We start from the raw sequence: 22,065 nt of genomic DNA, 5'->3' as shown, positions 1-22,065 counted from the left end.
CCAAAGATATTAGTGTCACATGCTAACTTTAATTGGGCACCCTTGTCTTTTTGAATTGTCTTTTGTTCTTGCATGAACAACCATACACATACTACTTTCAAATACATTTATGTTAAAATTAATTTTAATAAATAAGAAAGAGTAATAAATTCACTAACATAAACAGGTCTTCTTAATAAGGCCCAACACTTTAACCTCTTTATCTCCACTCCACATTTTTTACAATCGAAATTATGATGATAAACAAGTAAATAACTATCAAACTTAAATTATGCTCAATAGAGAACACTACCATCCAACAAAATTTCCCCATGTATATTAGTGTCACATGCTAACTTTAATTGGCACCCTTGTCGTTTTAAATTGTATTTTGTTCTTGCATGAACAATCACACACATAGTACTTTGAAATACATTTATGTTAAAACTAAATTTAATAAATCAGAAAGAGTAATAAATTCACAAACATAAAACATGAATATTTTGATCCAAGATTTTAATATTTAACAAGTGATGAATTTTGAGGATATTTGTCAACTTGGATTTGACAAGTTTTTTCTCATCCTAATGATAAATCACAATGTGTAATCCAAATTATCACACAAAATTTACCAATGAAATTTTAATTCAAATATTTCACAACCAAACCTCCTAAAACCCAATAAATATCAATTTGAAATGATGCCACTTGTGATAGTTTTCCACGATTGTATTGAGTCATTAAATATTTCTTCAATTCCATGCTTGTATTGGAACCCCAAATCCATTAATTTCTTTGATGAAACTTGCACTAAACATTCACCATCTTGATCTTGCACATTCCTACATAAAATTTTATTTTTTTAATTAAAATACAATGGTTGATACATCTTGCAATGATAGTCAAAAGTTAATGAATTCATAGTTGCCAAAAATCAAGACTAATACTTTTTTTGTAATTTTTAAAACATATAAGCAATTTTGGGGGTAATATAAGCATCCCAATATTTTTAAAAAAATTGGTACATTTTTAAATATAACATATAAATTAAGTGGTCTTTAGTCTATTAATGGTGATAAACGATTCACAAAGAGTCTATTGAAGGGATCAAGTCTTTTTGATTACTCGACTTGTGATGATTTAAAGAGATGAGATTCAATCACTCGTTTCTTAACTCTTAGTCAAAAGAAAAAGATTATTTATACAACTTTGATTTATACTTCCAATACTAACATATTAAAAAATAATCAAAAATTATTTATCCTCTTAACAACAGAAAATCATAATACTATTTATTTTTTTCATTTTACTAAGATTCTCGACAACAGAAAATCATAATACTGTTTATTTTTTTCATTTTACTAAGATTCTCGACAACAGAAAATCATAATACTGTTTATTTTTTTCATTTTACTAAGATTCTCGACAACAGAAAATCATAATACTATTTATTTTTTTCATTTTACTAAGATTCTCCACAACAGAAAATACCATTTTTTTAATTTTACTAAGATAGACCTAACCTCTTTTTATCACTTTACATTATAAAATATAAGAGAAGTAATTTTCTAGCATTGTGTCATAGCCTTATTATTTCTCCTATGGTTTAATCTTTTTTATTGTAAGAATTGATTTTCAAGGGACTTTTTGTGAGAAACATTTTTTGTGAGATTGCAAAGGGTCATTTAATTAAAAACATTTTTTTGGTTGGGAGGATAAATGTTCTAAATGTTTTTATTGGAAATTTTGGATGTACAAATAATCGTCAATTTTTTAACTAACAATAAAATTGACACATTGAGAGCTTAAGGATCAAGTCTTGCATGAATTAAAAACACAATAGATTATATTTTATCGCAATTCAAGTGTGCAGATTTGAGTCAATATTTTGCAATCTATATTTTATTAGTGATTCACAAGAGCCCATTTCTTATGAGCATGATTGGCTCACTTAGCACTCACTGCGTCTAGCAATGTTCACAAAAGCAAAACACCACGACTTCTTAGGAGTTCAACTCTCCCAATATTACTTTGACTCAAGCACACTTAATCATGGAGGTTTCCTTGAGATCAAGCTCCATGATTAAGTGCATTTGAATCAACGACGATATTAAGATGAATGACCTCCCAAGAAGTCAATGCTTCACCCCTATAAACATCACCTAGTTATAGTTAGTGCTAAACAAACCATCCACACTCCTGGATTCTTACGACCTACTACTCAAGGCTAAGAGATTGAATTCTGCTAAAACATCATATAGAATATTTTGAATTTATTTAAAGATTTAAAAAATTATATAGATTAATTTTATTTTTTTTAAGATTACTTATAATTGTTAGAAATTATTATTAATAATGATGTGTCACGACATCTATCGAAGTAAAAATTTTGAAAGCATAATGAAAGTCGGATTCTATCAATCTGTAACCCACATTTTTTTTTTAAAATGTCCCCAAAAAAGCTGCTGTGTACCTGGAATTGCACTTACTCTCTGCTATTTTCTTTGAGATCCGGATGTCGTGATAACAAACATCTGAGGTTGGATATGCTACAGCTGTGTGCACAACATATGTAGCGCTCTCCAGCAATCTGTTGCTGATGATCCATTAAAAACATGTGGGCGTTACAGATGTCTTCAATGTGGGCAAGCGCAAGGCACCCCAGCCGCAACTCCACTGCCTTTGCCAACTCATAATACTCTGTATCTCCTGCACTTGTCAATTCTTAATAATTTGGCATATTTAACAATGGAAGCAGATAAAAAAATTGCTGAATATATTGTTTTGATTACCTGTGACCGGTGACATGAGAACCCGCACGCTACTTGGAACAGTAGAGGTGAGGAATTTGCCAGCCACAGTGACAGGAATAATGGTAACCATGTCAATATTGTGCTCCCTTGCAAATTTCAAAGCTTCTTTCTCTGCCAGAGTCTTTGCCACAATGTACATCTAAAAACAATTATATCTATTAAATATAGTTTATCTTTGGTGGGGTGGAGGTCTTGTCTAAAATTCTTTGTCAAGAGGGATGAGTTTGGCTAGGAATCTTTTGACATTTAAATTTTTTTTTTAATGATATATATATATATAGAACATATAGAATCTTTATTAAGAAATAAAGGTAATCATAATAAAAGAAAGGCTGGATTCAAAAAATAATTTGAAAGACATTATAATTTTATATTGAGGTATTCTCTATAGATTTTGTAAAGTGTATAATATTATGAGATTGAGCATTTCCTTTCAAAACCTTCACAAATGCATAAATGTCTTAATGAACATATGATAGTTGCAAAAGAATATTAGAGAAAAGACATATGATCATCAATAGAAAAGACATATGATCATCACTCATATTGATAGAAAAGTGTTTAAAAAGAAAAACAACTTTACATCTAAACATCTATATGTACATATAAATGCATTGACAAATAAATCCAATATCTTATTTTATGAAAAATGCAAACTTAAAAGTATAGATCTTCAGCTTTATTTTTTTTAAATGTAGTAGAATGTGAAATAATAATAGTATACCAAATTTGTTGTACATAATTACAAATCTAAAAGGTGTGTTTGGCAGCCTATTCTTTGTGGCTAAGCATATCTTTGATAGCTTGAATAGTAAGGAAACTAAGGCGTATTCCAACAATTATTTTGTAGTAAATAGTCTTCCAAGCTAGAAATTGAGCTGTATCCTCTACTTTTGATTTTCAAATGGTAAGGCACAAGTTGAATCACCTGGACTTGAACCAAGTCACTCTTTGTTTCATATTAAGCCTTGGTTGAAGTTGGATTCGAGGGAGAAGTAAATTGGCTATATTGTGGGAAACACCACCCATCTTTAAAAAAAATTGCAGGAGATGGGGATTGAAATTTTTTTATTAAGATAAGCACAAAAAAAAAGCAAAAAATCAAGAGGAACAACAAAAAGACAACAAATAATAGGACACTACAAATCCTAATTAACAACCAACCCTAAGTCAAGGAAGATTGAAGTCAAATTATTCTAACAATTTTTGCTTAATTGTAGAGTAAGGATCCCTATGCTCTGAATTTCTTTTATTGGGACTTATAAGTCCACCAATGTATCCATCATTTAATCCTGACATCTTAAAAGAGGTATCCATCACCTTACTTTCAACATGAGATTTCTCTCTATTATCTTCCTTTTGCACATCTTAAATGGACGTTCCTCAACAACAATAGGCGTTTGTTCTTTTTTTCTCCAAGCAAAAGGGTTTCTCTTATTGCATGAGAACCTAGCAGTAATATGGTCCACTTTATGGCAACAAAGGAAAATAAATGAAGAGTTCAAATTCAATGGAAAAAAATGAGTTAATGGAAAGAGAATCAACTAAATAAAATGATAATATAACTTAGTTTCTCGGTTCACCTTTCACGAGTTGGACCAAGTGAACTAGCTTTGTGAGAAAATCTTCTATAACTGAAATGGAGTTAGAAACCCCAATATGGTGGTGTTTCTAGTTAAGATCCAAGCATCGATTTCTTTTTGAGAGAGTTTGTGAGAACATTTTGACCTAATACTTTTCCACCTTATTAAATTCAACTCACCAATTTGACATCAAGTTTTGTGTTTCAAGTTATGGATTTTTTCAAATAAGAAAAGAAAAAAGATTAATACTCAAAGAGCATTAAAATATGTTCATAAGACTCTAAAAGTATAATGAAAAATAATAGATATAGAATGACTTTAACATATCTAAAAGGAAATTTTTAAAATAAAAACTAAAGAAAAAATAAATCAAAACAAATCATGTCTTTTAATGTCTCAAAGGTCTCATCATATTTATTATTTATAAATTCTTCTTATTATTAAGGAAAAAATCAAGATAAATAAATCAAACAATTCTTTGCATACAAAATACTATGTTTCATTGTAGTGAAACTCTTTTGATTATAAAGTTTTTATTTTTTCTATTGAGAATTTTTTTTTATCAATTTTAATATATTTGAAAAAAAAAAGATTAAGCCTAATAAATTAAAATATGAAACTAAATGATACCATGTAAATCTCCTCATTTTTATAAATTCTTACTTTAAGGAAAAAAAATTATTTTTGGTCCTTTATAGTTAAGAGGATACTCAATTGTACTTTGTTTTGGGAAATAGTATTCACTGAAACCAATAAAAGTTTAGTGGAGAATGCAACTAAAATAAGTTTAAAAAGTTAAGTAGAGAATACAATTTAGAAAAAGTTTAGTGGAGGATATACAGTTTAAAAAAGTCAAATGGAGAATACAATAAAAGAAGTTTCTGGTTCACTTACCCAGCCGTTTGGTTTTTGTGCTTTGACATGATCGACTGACACCCAAAATGTTTCATCGACAGTCTGTATACGCTTCCCATCCTCTCCAATGGCCGAGACTGTGCTTATGGATGACGTGTACACCACTCTCCTCACACTCTTGGCCTTAACGCAGGCCTTCAATACATTGAGTGTGCCTCTGATTGCAGGCTCGAATATCTCCTCCTAAACATATTGATATAACCAACATTCAACTCCAAGCTATAGTGATCCAAATGAAACAAAATCAATACAATTCTAAAAAACAGAGATACAATTATGAACATATACCATTCAAATGAAAGTAACCAGCGAAAGAATATATGAACGCTTATGTTAAAGAGCCATTTTCTTCCAAACCCTTTTCTGTTCTATCCCTGACTGTAAATCTTATGAAGAAGTTAGGTTCTTTTGTGGGTTTGTGTGAAGAGGTAAAGTTCTGGAAAAGGAGATACTACTAGATGACAAGACATAATGAGCGAGCGCTGATGCTGAAGGTAAATGTTTGGCGCAATTGAATAATTTTTTAAAATATAATTTTTCTTTTTCAAGTTTTCAATCTAATTTCTGGGTGGAAGATGATGCTGAAGCTGAATGATTGAAACTGCTCCAGAAGATAGTCAAATGGCGAAAGACAATGTTCTCTTTAAATCTAATTTCTGCACTCTTTTTTTTCACTTACTTTTTGGTTGATGACAGAAGAGGCAAAGGAAAAATTAGGTGCTTCTGTGGGCTCAGGTGTTTGATGAAGTGAAAATTTTGAAGAGGAAGCTGAAGCCGATGCTTGAAAGTTTAGCACTTGCCCTAAAAGATGGTGAAATGGCAGAAGAGGATGCCCCTTTTGTTCTCCGGTCATTAGCAAAAAAAATAATAATAAAAAAATAAAGAAGAATGCAAAATAGCATTCACAGAAACTTCTGAAAGCGTAGCTGCAGGCGAAAAATCCACCTTGAAATCAACAATTGGAGTTTAAAAACCTAATAAATAATAAAGCTCAAACCAAAAGACTTGATGGTAGACATACTTGCTGATCTGATTTTATCTGTATACACCTATTCTTTTGCAATCCCTAATTCTTTGGGGTTGTCTGAAATGTGATTTTGGTTCTATGTATTTAGAAAAAGTTAGAAGACCAAAAAGGAAACGAAAAGAGATATTACTCATTTTGTAAAACCCAAACCAAAAACAACCTCTGGGTTTTGTGAATGGAAGAGAAGGGGCATTGCAAGGTGGAAGACCCCTTCACAGCCGCTGATGGCTGCATCGAAGCTCCCATCTTCGCTCAAATCAGCCATGAAAAGCCTAAGCCTTTCCTTAGCTCCAGGGAGGGAAAGCAGGTGACCAGCCTTTGCTGCATTTTCTGTTTACAAATATGAGTTAATTTTTTTTTCAAAATTTAGGTAGAAGGATCGCTTCCGGAGCTCCAATTCAGCAATATCCATAAAAACACCAAACGGCAGAGAAAATCATTTTTGCTTTTGTAATTGAAGAGCAGAGTATAATGAAATACCTGGATCTCTGAGTGTGGCATGGACGGTGTGGCCGCTTTGGAGGAGGCACTTGACCAGCCATGAACCGATGTAACCTGCTGCGCCTGTCACACACAATGTCTTGCCCATGCCGCAACCCTAAATTTTAGGGTTCAACAATTGCTCTCCTCCCTCCTCTACCTTCTTCCGCTAAAGAGAGAAGATAACAGAGAAAGAGAAATTAATTTACCAGTGTTCCATCATTCTACACAAATACATTACAGGGGTTTACCCTGCCCCTTCAGATTTCAAGCCAGGTGCTAGTAAACATGCAATTTTATTTGCAGTTACAGATTACCTAATTGATCCCCTGTAGGAAAAGATTTTAAAAAAGGAATAAAAATCTCCGCCAACAGTACCACCCAACACGAACAGGTATCAATCAATCATATGTTCATTAAACAAAACAAAATATACTAGGGGAAAGGACCCAGTAGTCGTGCACCCTAACTTCACGCTTCTCAAAATATAACTAAGATTTCAGGGCCACATCATCAAATATGATGCCACATCAGCATGCTTTTTGCCAAGGTGTCCAAAACAGCCCCCAAAAAAAGTGAGACCAATAGGTGTGCATTAGAAACCCCAATAGTTGTGGAGCCGATGTGGCATCACCTGATTGGTTACTTTTTACAATATTAGTACATTTCTTAACAACTATTGGTACATTTCCTAACAACTGTTGGTACATTTCCTAACAAAAATTGATATTTTTTGTTTCAAACAATAGGTTTTATTTGTTCAATTTTTGGAACAAAAGGTATCAACAACCCTCACAACAATGGAACATGCTCAACTACTGGGTCCTTTCCCCTATTAAGTAAAATTATAATCATGGGGCATTCCGACAAGATATTCCTTTAAGGCTGGGGTCCCATGAAGGTCATTGTCTATGCATCTTTTGGACCGTGCTTATTAACTAGTGCTTGCAAAGGAGGTGCAATGGTTAGTAGATAGTAGAATATTTTTTTATTTTATTTATTAAGTTGAATAATTGTATAGGTGGTATAGATTTGAACTTTAATATGTCAATAGAGTATTTCTACATATCTAAATATCTTATGATTTTGATAAATATTAATTTGAATTCAATATTTTGTATAAAAATTTTAGTTTGATTTCAATTAATGAGGAAGTATATAGTTAAACTTTGTTGCAATCACAAATGATATTAATTTTAATGTTACAATACAATTATAGGATTAATGTTAGAGATAAAATCAAGATGTTGAGTTAAATTTTAAGGTTACACATATATTTTAATGAGATTTATAATAAGATTTTATTTTTTATTCTATATATTTAACCTTAATATTTTACTAATTAAAGACATTATTAATAATATATATTCTATATATTTGGGTAGGTTAAATATATTTGCTTTTATGGTTTAAGTAGCTTTTATGGCTCAATACAAATCTTGAGCAAACATCTTAATTATAAAATACCATGAGTCCAAAGTCTTTAAAACATAAAACTTAATAGTAGAAAATAAAAAACCAACTAAGAACCAACTAACAATTAAGGACTTTAGTTCCTTTGTAGGTTGAAGCAATTTGAGACATCTTCAAATGAAATCCCTTTAGTCAATATAGAAGATCCAATCTTAAAGGAAATATTTATTTATTGATTTTTTTCAAAATCAACATTATTATGATTATAAACAGGTAGGTGTAAACACTATATTTAATGGTCTTTAATCATTTCATTTATTTATTCTAAGATAAAATTAAAAAAATAAAAATAAAAATTTATTTACATTGTTTAGTGAAAAACCATTATTTATACGTAATAGTTTTGAACATGGCATAAAGTCTTATCTAAACAAAGTTAGTTTGTTTTTAATAAAAAAACGCTTTAAATATCTATAAATGTGGGTCATTTTTTTAATGAAAAGATTTAACTTGAATTTCATTTTTTTCACACTTTTTTCAAGTAACATAGGCCTATACTTTAGAGTCATTAAATACAAAATAGAAAAATCATCTTTAACTTTCTAAACATTACAATGTTGTTTTTACTTTTCACCTAAAATTCTTCATAAATTACTTTTTTTCACTATCTAAATTTTCTATTGTAAATTTATTTTTTATCTCTCACAATGTAATATTTATAAATCATTGTTATAAATCATTGTTTTGTATATTAGAAGCAGCCAAAAAAGAGGGCTGACCTATAGGAACAATAAGGAGAACAGTGGAAGAACCATTGTCCGCATATAATCAACAGAGTTACAGTCTTTTACCTCTATCAAAAACAATTATCATTCTACCAAAGTTTAACAGGAATAAAGCAGTAATAAGCAGAGTTTTAGACATATGCCACGTAGGGCAATAAACATAGAAATTTAAACAAAAGCATAGGCTAATGCTATCCGCCCGCAGGCTACTAAACATAAACAAAAAACCAGCTTTCCATTGCATTTAGAGAGTTACTTATTTTTCCCATGGCTCCTCTTGGGGAGGAGCTTTCTTGCCCATTCCTTGGTGAGGAATTTAAACAGGGCCTTGTAGTTCTCATCATCCTTGACTTTACCCTTGGACGCATTTTCCTGCATGAGGCACAAAGTGGTAGCCGAGCAACACATCACATTCAACGCAAATTTAGAGACATCGTGCATTTTGGATTTCGCCGCCTCCAGTCTGCTGGTGATATTCTACACATTATCAGAAAGGGCCACCATTTTTTTCTCCAGCTCTGCCAGGTTGTTGTCCTCCTCCTCTTTTATACTACTCACCTCCTCCACAACCATCATTTTTTCCAGTCTGAAAGTCGGGGAGGGGGAATTTGCAGGCTCCGGACTCTTTGAAGAAGTGGGGCTTTCTGAAACCTAGGTGGAACTGACAGAGTGAGGTGTCAGGTTGTGGTGGAGCAAAACCACATTCTGAGTTAGGATGGAATTTCCAATGTCATGCGAAGAGGAGGGGTCTCTCAAAGATTTTTTTGAGGGTTTAGAGGTGAGCTTGCTAGAGCGGCAAGGGGTATTGGCCTCGTCAGTGATATCCATGTTAGAATCAATCTCCTGGATTATGACTTTCTTTGGAGTTATGACCTCTTTTGGGGAGTGTTTTTTAGTTTTCTTGCTGCAAGAGCCAATTTCTGGGAGCCGAGGGGGGATAGCATCATTTTTAGTAGTAGGGTGGGTTGAGGGCCTGGTATTAGTCATATTTTGGACAGAGATAGAGTGGGGCGGGCAGAGAGTAAGGTGGAAGTTGTACATATGAAGAATGAGGCCCTAGTGGAGGATAGGGAAATCTTTCCCCTTTTTCTTAGCTTCAACAACTTCCTTAACATTAGCATCTAGAAAATGCAGCAAGAAAAACAAAATGGAAATATAGTCCTTATTTCTCAAATAGTTAAGGAAAGGGAGATGGTAGTAATAGAAGATACCATACCTTCCCTCTAGTGTGAAATACTTCATCACAATGTAACAGACCTCATCCCACGGGGAAGGGAGCTCCTCCCGGTTGAATCTGCCTGCTCTCTTAACAGGGTTTTCACCCTCGCGGAAGAACTAGTTCAGGTTGGTGGTATCCGCAATATGGTTCTACTTTTTCCATTTCCTCCCCTCCATAGAAAGACTCGTCGCCTGGGCTATGACCTCTTCATTGATTTAGAACGAGATACCCCCCATGGTAACTCTTATGTCTTCCCAGGAAGTCATAAATTGCTTGGAGAGTCTTTCATCATTTTCCTTCATATTTTCCATGAACTTATCAATGTCGCCCTCCGAGCAAACGAACCACACTGCTGGTTTAGCTCTAAATTCATCAACTTTGTCGGGTTCCAATCTAAGCCTTCTCCCCCCCCATTCTCAATTCTTCCAGCTTAACAGAGTAAATGTGAGACCTTCTAGCAAAAACGCAGAGCCAAGGTAGAATTAAGGCAGAGTTGATATAAAATTTGTATTGAACTTGAGATAAGAGGACGTAATAGTCGGGGTGATTATTATCTCCTATGTCCGAGTAGATATCAACTTTAGGAAATCTCCTAGAAACATGTGGATCTTCAAATGAGCCAGTGTGATTTGACATTTCCCTTCCTTCGCCTTTATCGCCGCCAGTTGGCTCTGTTCGGGTAATAATTAAGGAATAAATCATTGTTCTTTCTACCATTATCTTTAATAATAAGATTTAAATTAAAAAATACATATGAATATAGCTGAAGATAGACTAATTTTAAAAAAAAAAATTACTCTTATTTTCTTTCTATTAATTATAAAGCAAAATATTAATATATACCTTTTAATTAATATTTATGTTAATAATGTATAGAATTTTCCTCACAAGTTGTCTAATACTGCATGAATACTGAGTCTCTTAATTCTTTTCCAATATCACAATTGTAGCATTGAATGTACACCATCAAAATTAATTTAATTAAAATATCTTACAAAAATCAAAGACAAAGAAAACCAAAACTCTACTACACGACGTCATCTAAATTTTTTTACAAAGAAAAATATAGATCTTAAAAATTAGGATTTAGAAAATTGTGAATAATATAGAAGTATATTTTATTAAGGTTAATCAAACAATATACTCAAAAAAAAAATTTCAAAATTTAAAAATAACTATAAGCTACATAATAAATTAGTGATTAAATATAATTTCAACTAAGAATATTAATAATCTAATTCTAATTTTTTCACTGCTTGTTAAAAGAAATTCAAATTATACTTTATATTTATTATTATAAAATTACATAAACTTTCACAAAATAGATATTAATTTTAGGAAAACCAAGTTGTTAAGGGACCAAATCTCTTAGCCACATAATATTCTCCTCCAAGTGTATAGTATAATCCCCACAATAATAGGAGGGCTAAAATACAGTTGTGTGAAAAGGACTGAAAAGGGAAAACAACAGCTATCGGCATGAGACTTTTACAGCCGCGTGAGACAATACCGGTGGGCTATGCCCATGTTAAATAGCCTATCGGCTAATTAATTGAAAATTTAAATATAATGAGTTTTTATTTTTTTAATTAATTAATTAATAAACATAATCAAAGGTGCATCTTAAATGTTGTATAGTCATGTCTTAAGAAGGGAGGCTTTCTAAAAAAATCCAATGGGTGATGTTGAGATTTTTTAAGATTATTTTAAAGCAAGTAGTCCCATGAATTTTTTTAGTGCATTTTAACCTTAAATAGTTAAGCTCCTAAATTTATGGAAGTTGGTGGTTTCAAGAATTTTATTATTTAGCATATTCATTCCACAGGGTAAATAAATGTAAAATAACATAAAAATGATAAAAATTGAAAAAATTTAGTAAAAAAAAAGCTTAAGGTGGTGGGCAAAACATTGTAGTCCTAACGAGTAGGGGTTGCTCTTATTTTAGGAAAAGATTAAAATTAAACATGTAGCAAAAAAACATAGTCATGGGATCTCATGTTCCTTAAAAATATATTGTGAAGTCCCTCAATGGGACCCAACCTAAGAACTCATATTTTTAAGAAGAAAATTCAAAATAACTTCAGTGCCCTTATTTATAGGAAATCTTATTTGTAGAGGAAGATTCAAAATATGGGTTATAATTTAATTGGTTAAGTTTAAGTGGTGAAGGTGATGAAATATTTTATTAATTATATCGTTCATCAAAATTCAAATTTCAAATTCATATATACTAGCAATTGCACCTTAGTGTGCAATGTGTAAATTGAAGAGGTGTGGAAGGTCAATTAGGGAAATTTTTGATCTATTTTTTACATACATTTGTATTGTACGTGAGGTCAATTGGTAAGTCATTTATAAAATGATGTTGTTTATGCAACAAAAGTCTCAATGGAGAAGTGAAACCAACTATGAATCCAAACATGACTAAAAACTCATATTATGTTTTCAAGAAGGAGAGAGAGAGAGAGAGAGAGAGAGAGAGAGAGAGAGAGAGAGAGAGAGGGGGGGGGAGATATGGAGGTAGAGAGAGATGGAGAGATGGAAGGAGAAATATGGAGAGATAGAGATAAAGACGCAAAATGATATAGAGGTATAGCCTGGGAGAGAGAGGGAGAGAGATTGATGGATAAAGAGGAGACATGTCTAGAGATGGAGGGGGAGAGACGAAGATAGAAGTAGAGAAAAATATGTAGAGAGAGAGAGAGGGCAGAAGATGGATTGAATAAAATAGAGATAAAGATAATGATATATAGAAATAATGGGAGAGGGAGAGATAGAGAGATAGAGATAGAGGCTAGACAAAGGAAAGAGAAAGAGGGTGACAGAGACAAGTAATAGAGAGGGTGAGAGAGAAATAGGGAAGTGCATATAATTACACACACAGATATATATGTGTGTGTGTGTGTGTATATATATATATATATATATATATATATATTTATATATGTGTGTATATATATGTGTGTGTGTGTGTATATATGTACATATATGTAAATACATATATATGTGTATGTGTATATATATGTACATATATGTACATACATACATACATATATGTATATGTATATATATATATACATACATATATATATATGTGTGTGTGTGTGTGTGTGTGTGCGTGTAGACACCTAAAAGTTGCACAATGAATTAAGTGAATTTTATTCATTTAATTATCTCTAATTCTTCCAATTAATTAATTAAGATTTAATTAATGTCTTTATTCTTCTAATTGACCTTTTAATCAAATTAAATATTTGATTAAATCTCCTTCTTCTAGCCTAACCTATTAATTAAACTAAGGTTTAATTTAGGACCATTAACCATTTGATTAAATAATTCTTACTTTATTTGATGAAAATCTATTTTCCCCCTTTTGATTAAATTAACATTTAATTGAAAATCCCCTTTGCAAATAAATAAATCATTATTTATTTGTGAATAGTCCCCCACTTGCAAAATCCTACAAATATAAGTTGCATCCCTTCTGGCTAAATTAAATCATGTGAATTTAACTAAAAATACCTATTTTCCTCACCCACTTGCATTCTCCTACATTCCCCTAATCATTCTTCTAGAAGCCTTCTAATCCCATCCTAATCATGTCTAATCTCCTAATCATGTCCTTTCCCTGAATTTGGGGGAGTTACTTCTCCAAATTTGGAAGAAAGTCTTCCAAATGCATTTAAGACTTCATCTATCTCAACAAGTTAACTTGTTAAGTCTTCCAAACATGTAAGGCTCTTACATAAACCACTGATGGTTTTTCTCTTTGAGCAAGTTAGCCTCCAAAGTCTTCAAAAGGCATTTAATGCCTCTTACAAACCCACACCCTTAGCCATGATGGTTGTCCCTTAACCATTTACCCATGTTGCACAAGAGTTTACCTCTTGGGTAATAGCATGCCTCCTTGGTTAATGACATTATCCAATAATGTCACTCCTTGAGGTTATCCCTAATTGCTTGCTTAGCATCCTCTCAAGCCATCTCAAGGTGACATTTGTTAACTTGGGATTGGATTGAATCTATCCCATGGATTGATAACTTTCAATCCTAGCCCTTGTTGAGATTAGTCAATCTCAACCATCCATTTCTCTATTTTCCCTATAAGTAGAGCCCATTCCTTCTTCACATCATCAAGTCTTTTGTGCATCAAAATTATAGTCACATTGCAGGTTAAGGAGCTCTTTTTTTCATCACCGAGCATCAACATCATCCTCAAACATCCATAGCACATAGTTTAGCTTCATTTAGTTGCATTTTAATCTTCCATCCTAGCTTAATTTCACTTCTTTTATAAGTTTTGCATTCTCATCTTAGTTTAATTAACTCACATAGCATACTTGGCTTTCAATTTGGAATATACTTTGCCTCGTAATCACCTAGCTTGCATCCTTCATCTTCATCTTCATCTCTTAGCACTCACTAGAATCCTAGTTGCATCCTTTTCGATTCTAGTAGCATTTTTCATATAACTCATTCTCTAGGTTGTCATCTTGAGGATCAAGTGCTCTTCCAAGCGAGGGCCACCTTAAATATTAGAGATCTTTAGAGACAAAGGACAATGCGGCGATTTTAGAGTTTTTAATCTATTCATGTGTTTTGATTTCTAACATCTAATGCAATGCTTCATTGGTGTGTTTGAAGTGTTTCCCCTCTTGCAGGTGGAAGACAACATTTCCAACATACATTAATTGGTGCCCACCGTAGGGCTCGAACCTTGGTGTAGACACCTAAAATTGTCATGTCTAATTAAATAAATATCTTTATTTATTTAATTATGTTAAGCCTAATTATTCTATTAATTAAATAAATCTTTATTTATTTAATTAATTCATTTATCCTCTTCTAGCCTTATTTCTCATTTAAATAAATATCTCTATTTATTTAAATTATCCTATTCCTAAATTAAATAAATACTTTTATTTATTTAATTGATCCCACTTCTTCTATTAATTAAATAAATCTTTATTTATTTAATTAATTCATTAACCTTTTCCTCCAATGACACATGTCATTCATCTCTTAATTCCTACACTACCTACCCTTTCATTATTTTATTATTTCTTCTATCTACCCTCTAATCATAGCCGACCATTTATCTTTTACATCTCTCAATCTTATCCCTCCATTTCTTATGGTGTCTTCTATATAGGGAGATGCTTCCTTCATTGTCAAACCCTAACTCAATTACGCATTCGACTACACTATGCCTTTTGCACTTTCATATGCGATCCTACTTGCAACCACATTTTCGTTCTTTGTTGAGCTCTTGTGCACATAAAAACTGAGAGCAAACATATTAAGCAAGATCAATGGAGATAGGAAGAATGGAGATCCAAACCCTATTGGACATGTGATGGTATAATCTTTGTGATTTCATTTGATTTGCATTGTCTTAGGTAATCTTCATATGTTAGGGTGGATCTTTGTTGTTGTTAGGCTAGGGTTTTGTGGTTGAATTCATTTAGCCTTTCAACATTATTGTTGTATCCATTTTCACCGTACACATTTTGGCACACCCGGTGGGACTCTTGTCCCTTTTGCATTTAACGTCTTTTTTTGCAAATTTTGTGTTTTGAGGTTGCAGATTTGACATTTCCGATAACATTTTGATATTTTCACGTCTGCATACTTTCGGATCGCGTTTTTTATTTTCTGTCGCATTTGTGACATCTAGAATCGCATCTATGTCCTCAATAGTATTTTATTTTTCTACAGATTTTGAAAGTCGCGTCTGTCTTCCCTAGTCACGTCTATGGAGTTTTCAGGCGCGTCTGTATCCAGGAGCTGCATTTGTGTTCTGGAACCGCGTCTGCAAAAATTTATAGTGTTTGTGTTTCTGATAACCGCATCTGTGTGAATTTGTTACATTTTGGGTTTTCTTTGATTCGGTTTTGCGTCATTCAGATTTTAGATTTGGTTTATTTTGAGCTAACATCTTCAGATCTAGCTAACGAAAATGGTGCAGCTTGTCTTGAAAGCAAAACCATTTTGTCGAAGGCCCCTATTTCACAAAGACTTTTGGATCTAAAATTTACCTAACTTGTGTGCTTGTAGGAAGGGGTGATTATTTGAAATGATCCAAACTACTAATAGATCTTTGTTGTAGGACCTTGGCAAGGGTTTTTGATCTTTATTGTGTGCCTTGTTTTCATAGATTAGCAAATACTTCAATTGGTGCACTAAAATTGAACCATTGTCTTTTGTGTCTTGAGCAATAGGCTCTTTTCGTTTAATCTTTAGAGGGCCTGTCTCCCCGTGTGGTCATTAGGACTAATAGTGAGGAGAGAATGACCCAAGTGGTAGCAAAAGAAAATCCATCTTCTTCCAAACCACTATAAATAATTGTATTCATGGTGAAAACTATGGATAACATGTGTTGATTAGTTCATACTGACACTATGTCTCCCCATAAACTCGTTTGATCAAATTTATTTGATCATTTGTAGGGCGTAACCCCTACCGGCTAGGAGCCTTCTGTATTTATAGAGCTGACAGTGCCACATGTATGGCCACATGAGCGGATCCCCTTACTAGCACCTTTTTGTTTTAGAAGCCAAAATCCTTCTAGTTGTTGGGGCAGGAGGTCGGAGCTCTGGTAGCGCCCCACACACATACGGTTCTTAGTAGAGATACAAAGTTCACCACGAGGAGTTTTCGTGGGGACTAATGGTTGGCTGCCCTGAGAAGTGAGTGCCGAGGGTGGAGCCAGTGGGGTCAAGCATCTAAGTATCTGCTCTGAATAGTGTAGCCTCAGGGGAAACTCCATGTGGGATCAACAACTATTGTCTTGGCCAGCCATAAGAATCGTGCTTGACTTATTTTGAACAATCAAACATTCAAGACCAAACATCAAAACATTGTGTCTTTTGTGTCTTCAAGTGTATGCAAAACAATTTTACATCAAACAACACACTTTTTTTTGGAGTCAATTTGGAGTCTAAACACTTGCAAACATTGAGTCCTCATCAACACTGTGTCCTCTTTTCATGAAAAACAGTCAAACATTCAAATTTGGTCACAACAAGCTACTTCACATATTGGAAAAATTACACAAAGTTTGCAAAAACGTGTATGTGTATGACAGAATAGCGTCTATGTCATCTAACCGCATCTGTGAAGGGCATAAACACGTCTGTGTCTCTTGAGCAACTTTTCATTTCCAACATCTCAGAAACGTGTCTGTGTCTGACAGAATAACGTCTGTGTCATTTAAGCATGTCTGTGAAGTATACAGGCACATCTATGTTTAGTATTGAAAACTTTCATAATTCAGCAAACAAGAACAGTCAGTTTCAGACTTATTGAGCTTCATAGGTTATCTCTCTGGGTTTTCCATCTAGCATTCAGCTTGTCTTTGGGTCTCACAAAGTCCATCATTGCTTTACACCTTACATTACATTCACACTTGTCTAAACTTGAGTCAAAAGGTCACTTGCTTGTTCTCATCATACTTTGTCAACACACTACATACAACAACATTTTGCTAAGTGGTCCGTCATCAAGGTCTATCACCTTTGGGTCTCATTTGGTCTTACTTAGAGTCAAGGTCAACTTACCTCATCAAGAGAAACTATCATCTCTTTGGAAGTCACACCTACTCTACTACATACATACTTGGTCTTACACGTTGGACATTGCAAGTACACTTCAAATTCATTTACATTCCATCCAACTCTTGGTCTTCCATACTCTTTCCATATTCATCTAGTCTCACACATCTTGGTCAATACCTAGTTTATGGTTGAAACCCATTCCCAAAAATCTAGGAGAGAAACTAAAGAGGCTCAAGAGTCCACAAACATGAGTGTCTATGAGTATGATAATGATATCTTTTTCAATTATGATCATACTACATTACCTGACATGGATGCTTATAGAAACATTGCAAATGTTGAGCACATGGACACTATAAACAACAATGATACACACAATGACAATATGGACAACATTTCAATACATCCAGCAAAAGTGGAAGACTCCATTATGGATCCTCATTTCAATCGATTGGTTGAGGAAATAATGAGGAGGCATAGACAATATTTCTTACAAGTGATGGCACAAAGTGGAGCCAAGATCCCTCATGATTTTGACATGTCTCAAATAATGGAACATAGAACTTTGCAACAAACTCACTCCAACATGGATCAAAGGAGGCCTAATAGTGGAGGCAATAGAGGACCACATATGGTGCCTGAATCACCATCATCTTTGTTTCAAAAACTGGAGGTCCCATACACACATGGTCAAGCATATGATACTTACCTTCATAGACCATTATGGAGGTCTTATGCAAAAAAATATACTCAATCACATACCAATGCTAAGGATCAACCACCAAAGCAATTGGATATCCAAAGGCATGCTCAAAATTTGGACACAAGGAAACCCCGTGTCAAATTTGGGGGCAACATATTAGAACAAACTCATGACATGCCTGCAGAGTATGGTATACATGGACAAAGCAAATATTCCATTCCTCATCATGACTCTATACCAAGTGGTCCATATACACAACATCATTATAGACCTCCTCCATATGAACATGTGTATGATCAATATCATCCATATATGCAACATGCTCCTCCTCCATCCGGTGGTTTAGGCATGGGGTATGGTCCAAGAAGTCTGTCTCCACCTAAGAACAATTTGGAACAACAAATCAAGGATTTACAAAAGAAAATGGAGGACATGCATACACCGAAGCCAACATACACAATGAGAGACACATGTCCTTATCCATTTGACAAAAGCATTCCAATGCCTCCATTTCCTACACACTTTGTGACACCTAAGTTTGATAAGTACAGGGGAAAAGGGGATCCTAAGGCACACATAAGACAATTTTTCACAACTTGCATTGAGGTAGCAGCATAAGAGACATATTTGATGAGATTATTCCCACAAAGCTTAGGTGATCAAGCTATGGAATGGTTCTCCCAAATTCCACCTGGAATCAAGTCATGGGGTGACTTAGCAAAGGCATTTATCCAACATTTCTCATATAACATAGAGATAGACATATTAGTCACTACTTTGTGCAACACCAAGCAAAAGGATGGAGAGTCTTTTTCATCATTTTTACAAAGATGGAGGAATCTAGCTAGCAGATGCTCTTGTAAAATTTCACAAAAACAAATGGTAGAGATGTTCACCCAAAATGTTAACAAAGACATTGGTTATGACCTAAGAAAAGCTTGTTTGTCCACTTTTAAGGACGTCATTGAAAAAGGCTTAGCAACAGAGAAGGTCCTAATTGAACAAGGAGTCATTAAGCTATTCAAGGAAAACAAAGATGACTTTAAAGGAAAAGATAAGCCAAGATTTTGGAATAAAAATAAGAACACAGTCAATGATGGTGTTGTGGATGCCAATACAGTGCGACCTAAAATCATTTTTTCTGGATCAAGCTCTACAAACAATCAAGTGAATACTCAAACAACTTCAAAGTCACGAAGGAAGTACACTCCATTGGGAGAACCACTTGAGTCAGTTTTCAAGAAGCTAGTGGCAAACAAGGTAATCACAGTTCCAAATTTTCCTCCATATGATCCAAAGGTCAAACCAAATTGGTGGAATGATGATGAGTATTGTGAATTTCACAAGAGCAAGGGTCATAAGATAGGAAATTTCCATTGAGTGAAGAACATCATACAAGATCTTATTGATAGAGGTGACATTGAGATTGAAGGACATTCATCCAATCAAGAACATGAGATGTTTAAGGAACCACTCCCAAAGCATGACAAAGGAAAATCTAAAGCCACAGATGACCAAACCAACTATACTAGAGCATCCTATAACTATGATTCAACTATCAATCACATTTCGATGGACAATTATGTCTCTACCATTATCATCAAGGACAAAATGCCTGAGAATTCTACCCAAAGACCCAAGATTGTCCTAAAAGGCATTGGATCTTCTTCTGAACCTACCTCTGAATGTAATGTCACAACTCATCGAGGTAATTTCACTTTCCAAGGTGCTCTAGCTAAAAACACCACTTCCTCGATAACCAAGCCTAAATATGACCTTGTAGAATAGGAAAACACTCGCGCTCATCTCCATCCTTGAGCTCTTACGCATATCCCCTGCGCATAAAGCTATCCTTGACAAAATCTTGAGAGAAATTGCTGTCCCTACTAATCTTAACGTGGACCAGTTTCAAGCCATGGTGGGATACCTTTCTGTTCCACACTCCCTTACATTCAGAGAAGTTGATGACGCCTTCGTAAGTCAGCCACATAATGCACCTTTACACATTGAAGCCTTCATACACAAACATCGAATAAAACAAGTCCTGATAGATGGAGGAGCAGGTCTAAACATTTGTACATTGAGCACTATTAAACAATTAGGATATTTTGATAAAGCTATGTATTCTACAAACAAAATTACCATCAAGGCATATGATGATGAAGAACATTCATCCAAGGGCACAGTCACCTTACCTCTCAGAGTTGGGCCAGTTAGGAAGGATGTGGTTTGTCAAGTCCTAGACCTAGATCTCACATACAATATATTACTAGGACGTCCTTGGATTCATGAAATGAGGGCAGTCCCATCTACATATCACCAATGCATTAGGTTTCCTCACAATGGAGTTGAGATAACAGTTAATGGTGATCCTAATCCATTCATATACTGCAATAATTTGAGACCAAAAACTATGACGATTATTCCAAGTAATAGGGAAGTTGTCCCTTCTTCTGCATACATTGATCCTGAATCATTAAAACCTTCGACCTCAGAACAAGGTAAGCTTAAAGGGAAATTTTAGGACAAGGGCATGGGTGAATACACTTTGAATCAAACCATGTGCTTACAACAAGTTATGAGTTCACCAAAAGAATATGGAAGACCACATCCTAATAAGTAGGTATCTATCATTATACTCAAATGGGACCCTACTATCTTTCAAAGATGGGGTGAACTGGAAGAGGAAGACTTATACAAAATGCTTTACAAAGACCCTGAAAATGATACACAAGATCACATCAGCATACCATGTGAAAAGTATGGCAAAGGGTTCAAGATCCTACAAAAATTTGGGTATGATGGCAAAAGACCTCTTGGCTTAAGAAAGGAAGGCATCATTGAACCTTTACAACCTAAATTGACATTCAAAAAGGAATGCTCGAAGGGACTTGGTTTCGTGACTTCCAAGGTCCACACTCAAAAGATAGAAGAAGCATTACAAATCAAAGCTACCAAAATTCAACAAGAAAATCACTATTCTATAGACTCCAATGAATGGGAATGGGTTTCAGAAAAATCCACCAGTGACTATGAGCTCGCCAAGACATTTAGAGAACCAGGTGAACCCACAGAAGAAGAGGAATGTTATAGAAAATTTGAAGTTGGTCAAGAAACAATCTTAGAGGATCCCAAACAGTCCTTGCCTCTAGGTTCTAGGTCAAAATCACATAGAATGAGAACACCTATCCCAAAATGCGCTACTAGTAATGATAATTTGGATTCATTCATGATCGAGACTGATGAGGAGAGTGCCAATGATGACCTTGATAACTACCTTGACATACCTGAATATAACTGCATCTTCACTCTTAGCCCCACTAACTTCGAAGACATCAAAGGCCTTCCCCTTGTTCACCACCAACTTATTGAACGGGACCATGAAGGACCTTCACAGTTTGACACATTCCAAAATGATGAAGCTTTTATTGACTATCTTGGCATACGAGATGATCTTCCCCCTGGGGACCATAAAGCGGGATACACTATAAAACTCAACAGCGTGGCATATTTTGGTGAGGGTGTCGGGCCTTCTAGTCGCAAAAATATAAAAATAAAAACAAACCAAGGGTCTTATGGCGAAAACCACATT

The 22,065-nt window shown here is 34.1% G+C and overlaps 1 protein-coding gene across 3 annotated transcripts; it reads right to left on the bottom strand.

The window, feature by feature from the left end:
- Positions 1-463: 463 nt before the first annotated feature.
- LOC131056628 (putative anthocyanidin reductase) lies at positions 464-7,194 on the bottom strand. Of its 3 annotated transcripts, none has more exons than XM_057990931.1 (6): positions 6,798-7,194; positions 6,478-6,647; positions 5,270-5,473; positions 2,772-2,931; positions 2,469-2,688; positions 464-821 (listed from the first exon to the last, which is right to left on the bottom strand). In XM_057990931.1, the coding sequence occupies exons 1-6, from the start codon at positions 6,904-6,906 to the stop codon at positions 668-670; spliced, it is 1,017 nt and encodes a 338-aa protein (XP_057846914.1). In that variant the 5' UTR covers positions 6,907-7,194; the 3' UTR covers positions 464-667. The 3 variants fall into 3 exon arrangements, with proteins under 3 accessions (XP_057846914.1, XP_057846915.1, XP_057846916.1); XM_057990932.1 differs by having other exon boundaries at positions 2,469-2,679; XM_057990933.2 differs by having other exon boundaries at positions 691-821; positions 2,453-2,688.
- Between the last annotated feature and the right edge of the window lie 14,871 nt (positions 7,195-22,065).

Source organism: Cryptomeria japonica, chromosome 6 (assembly GCF_030272615.1).
Source record: "Cryptomeria japonica chromosome 6, Sugi_1.0, whole genome shotgun sequence".
Lineage (NCBI taxonomy): Eukaryota > Viridiplantae > Streptophyta > Pinopsida > Cupressales > Cupressaceae > Cryptomeria > Cryptomeria japonica.
The sequence above is the reverse complement of the archived record's forward strand: the minus strand, read 5'-3'. Positions and strand labels throughout refer to the sequence as shown.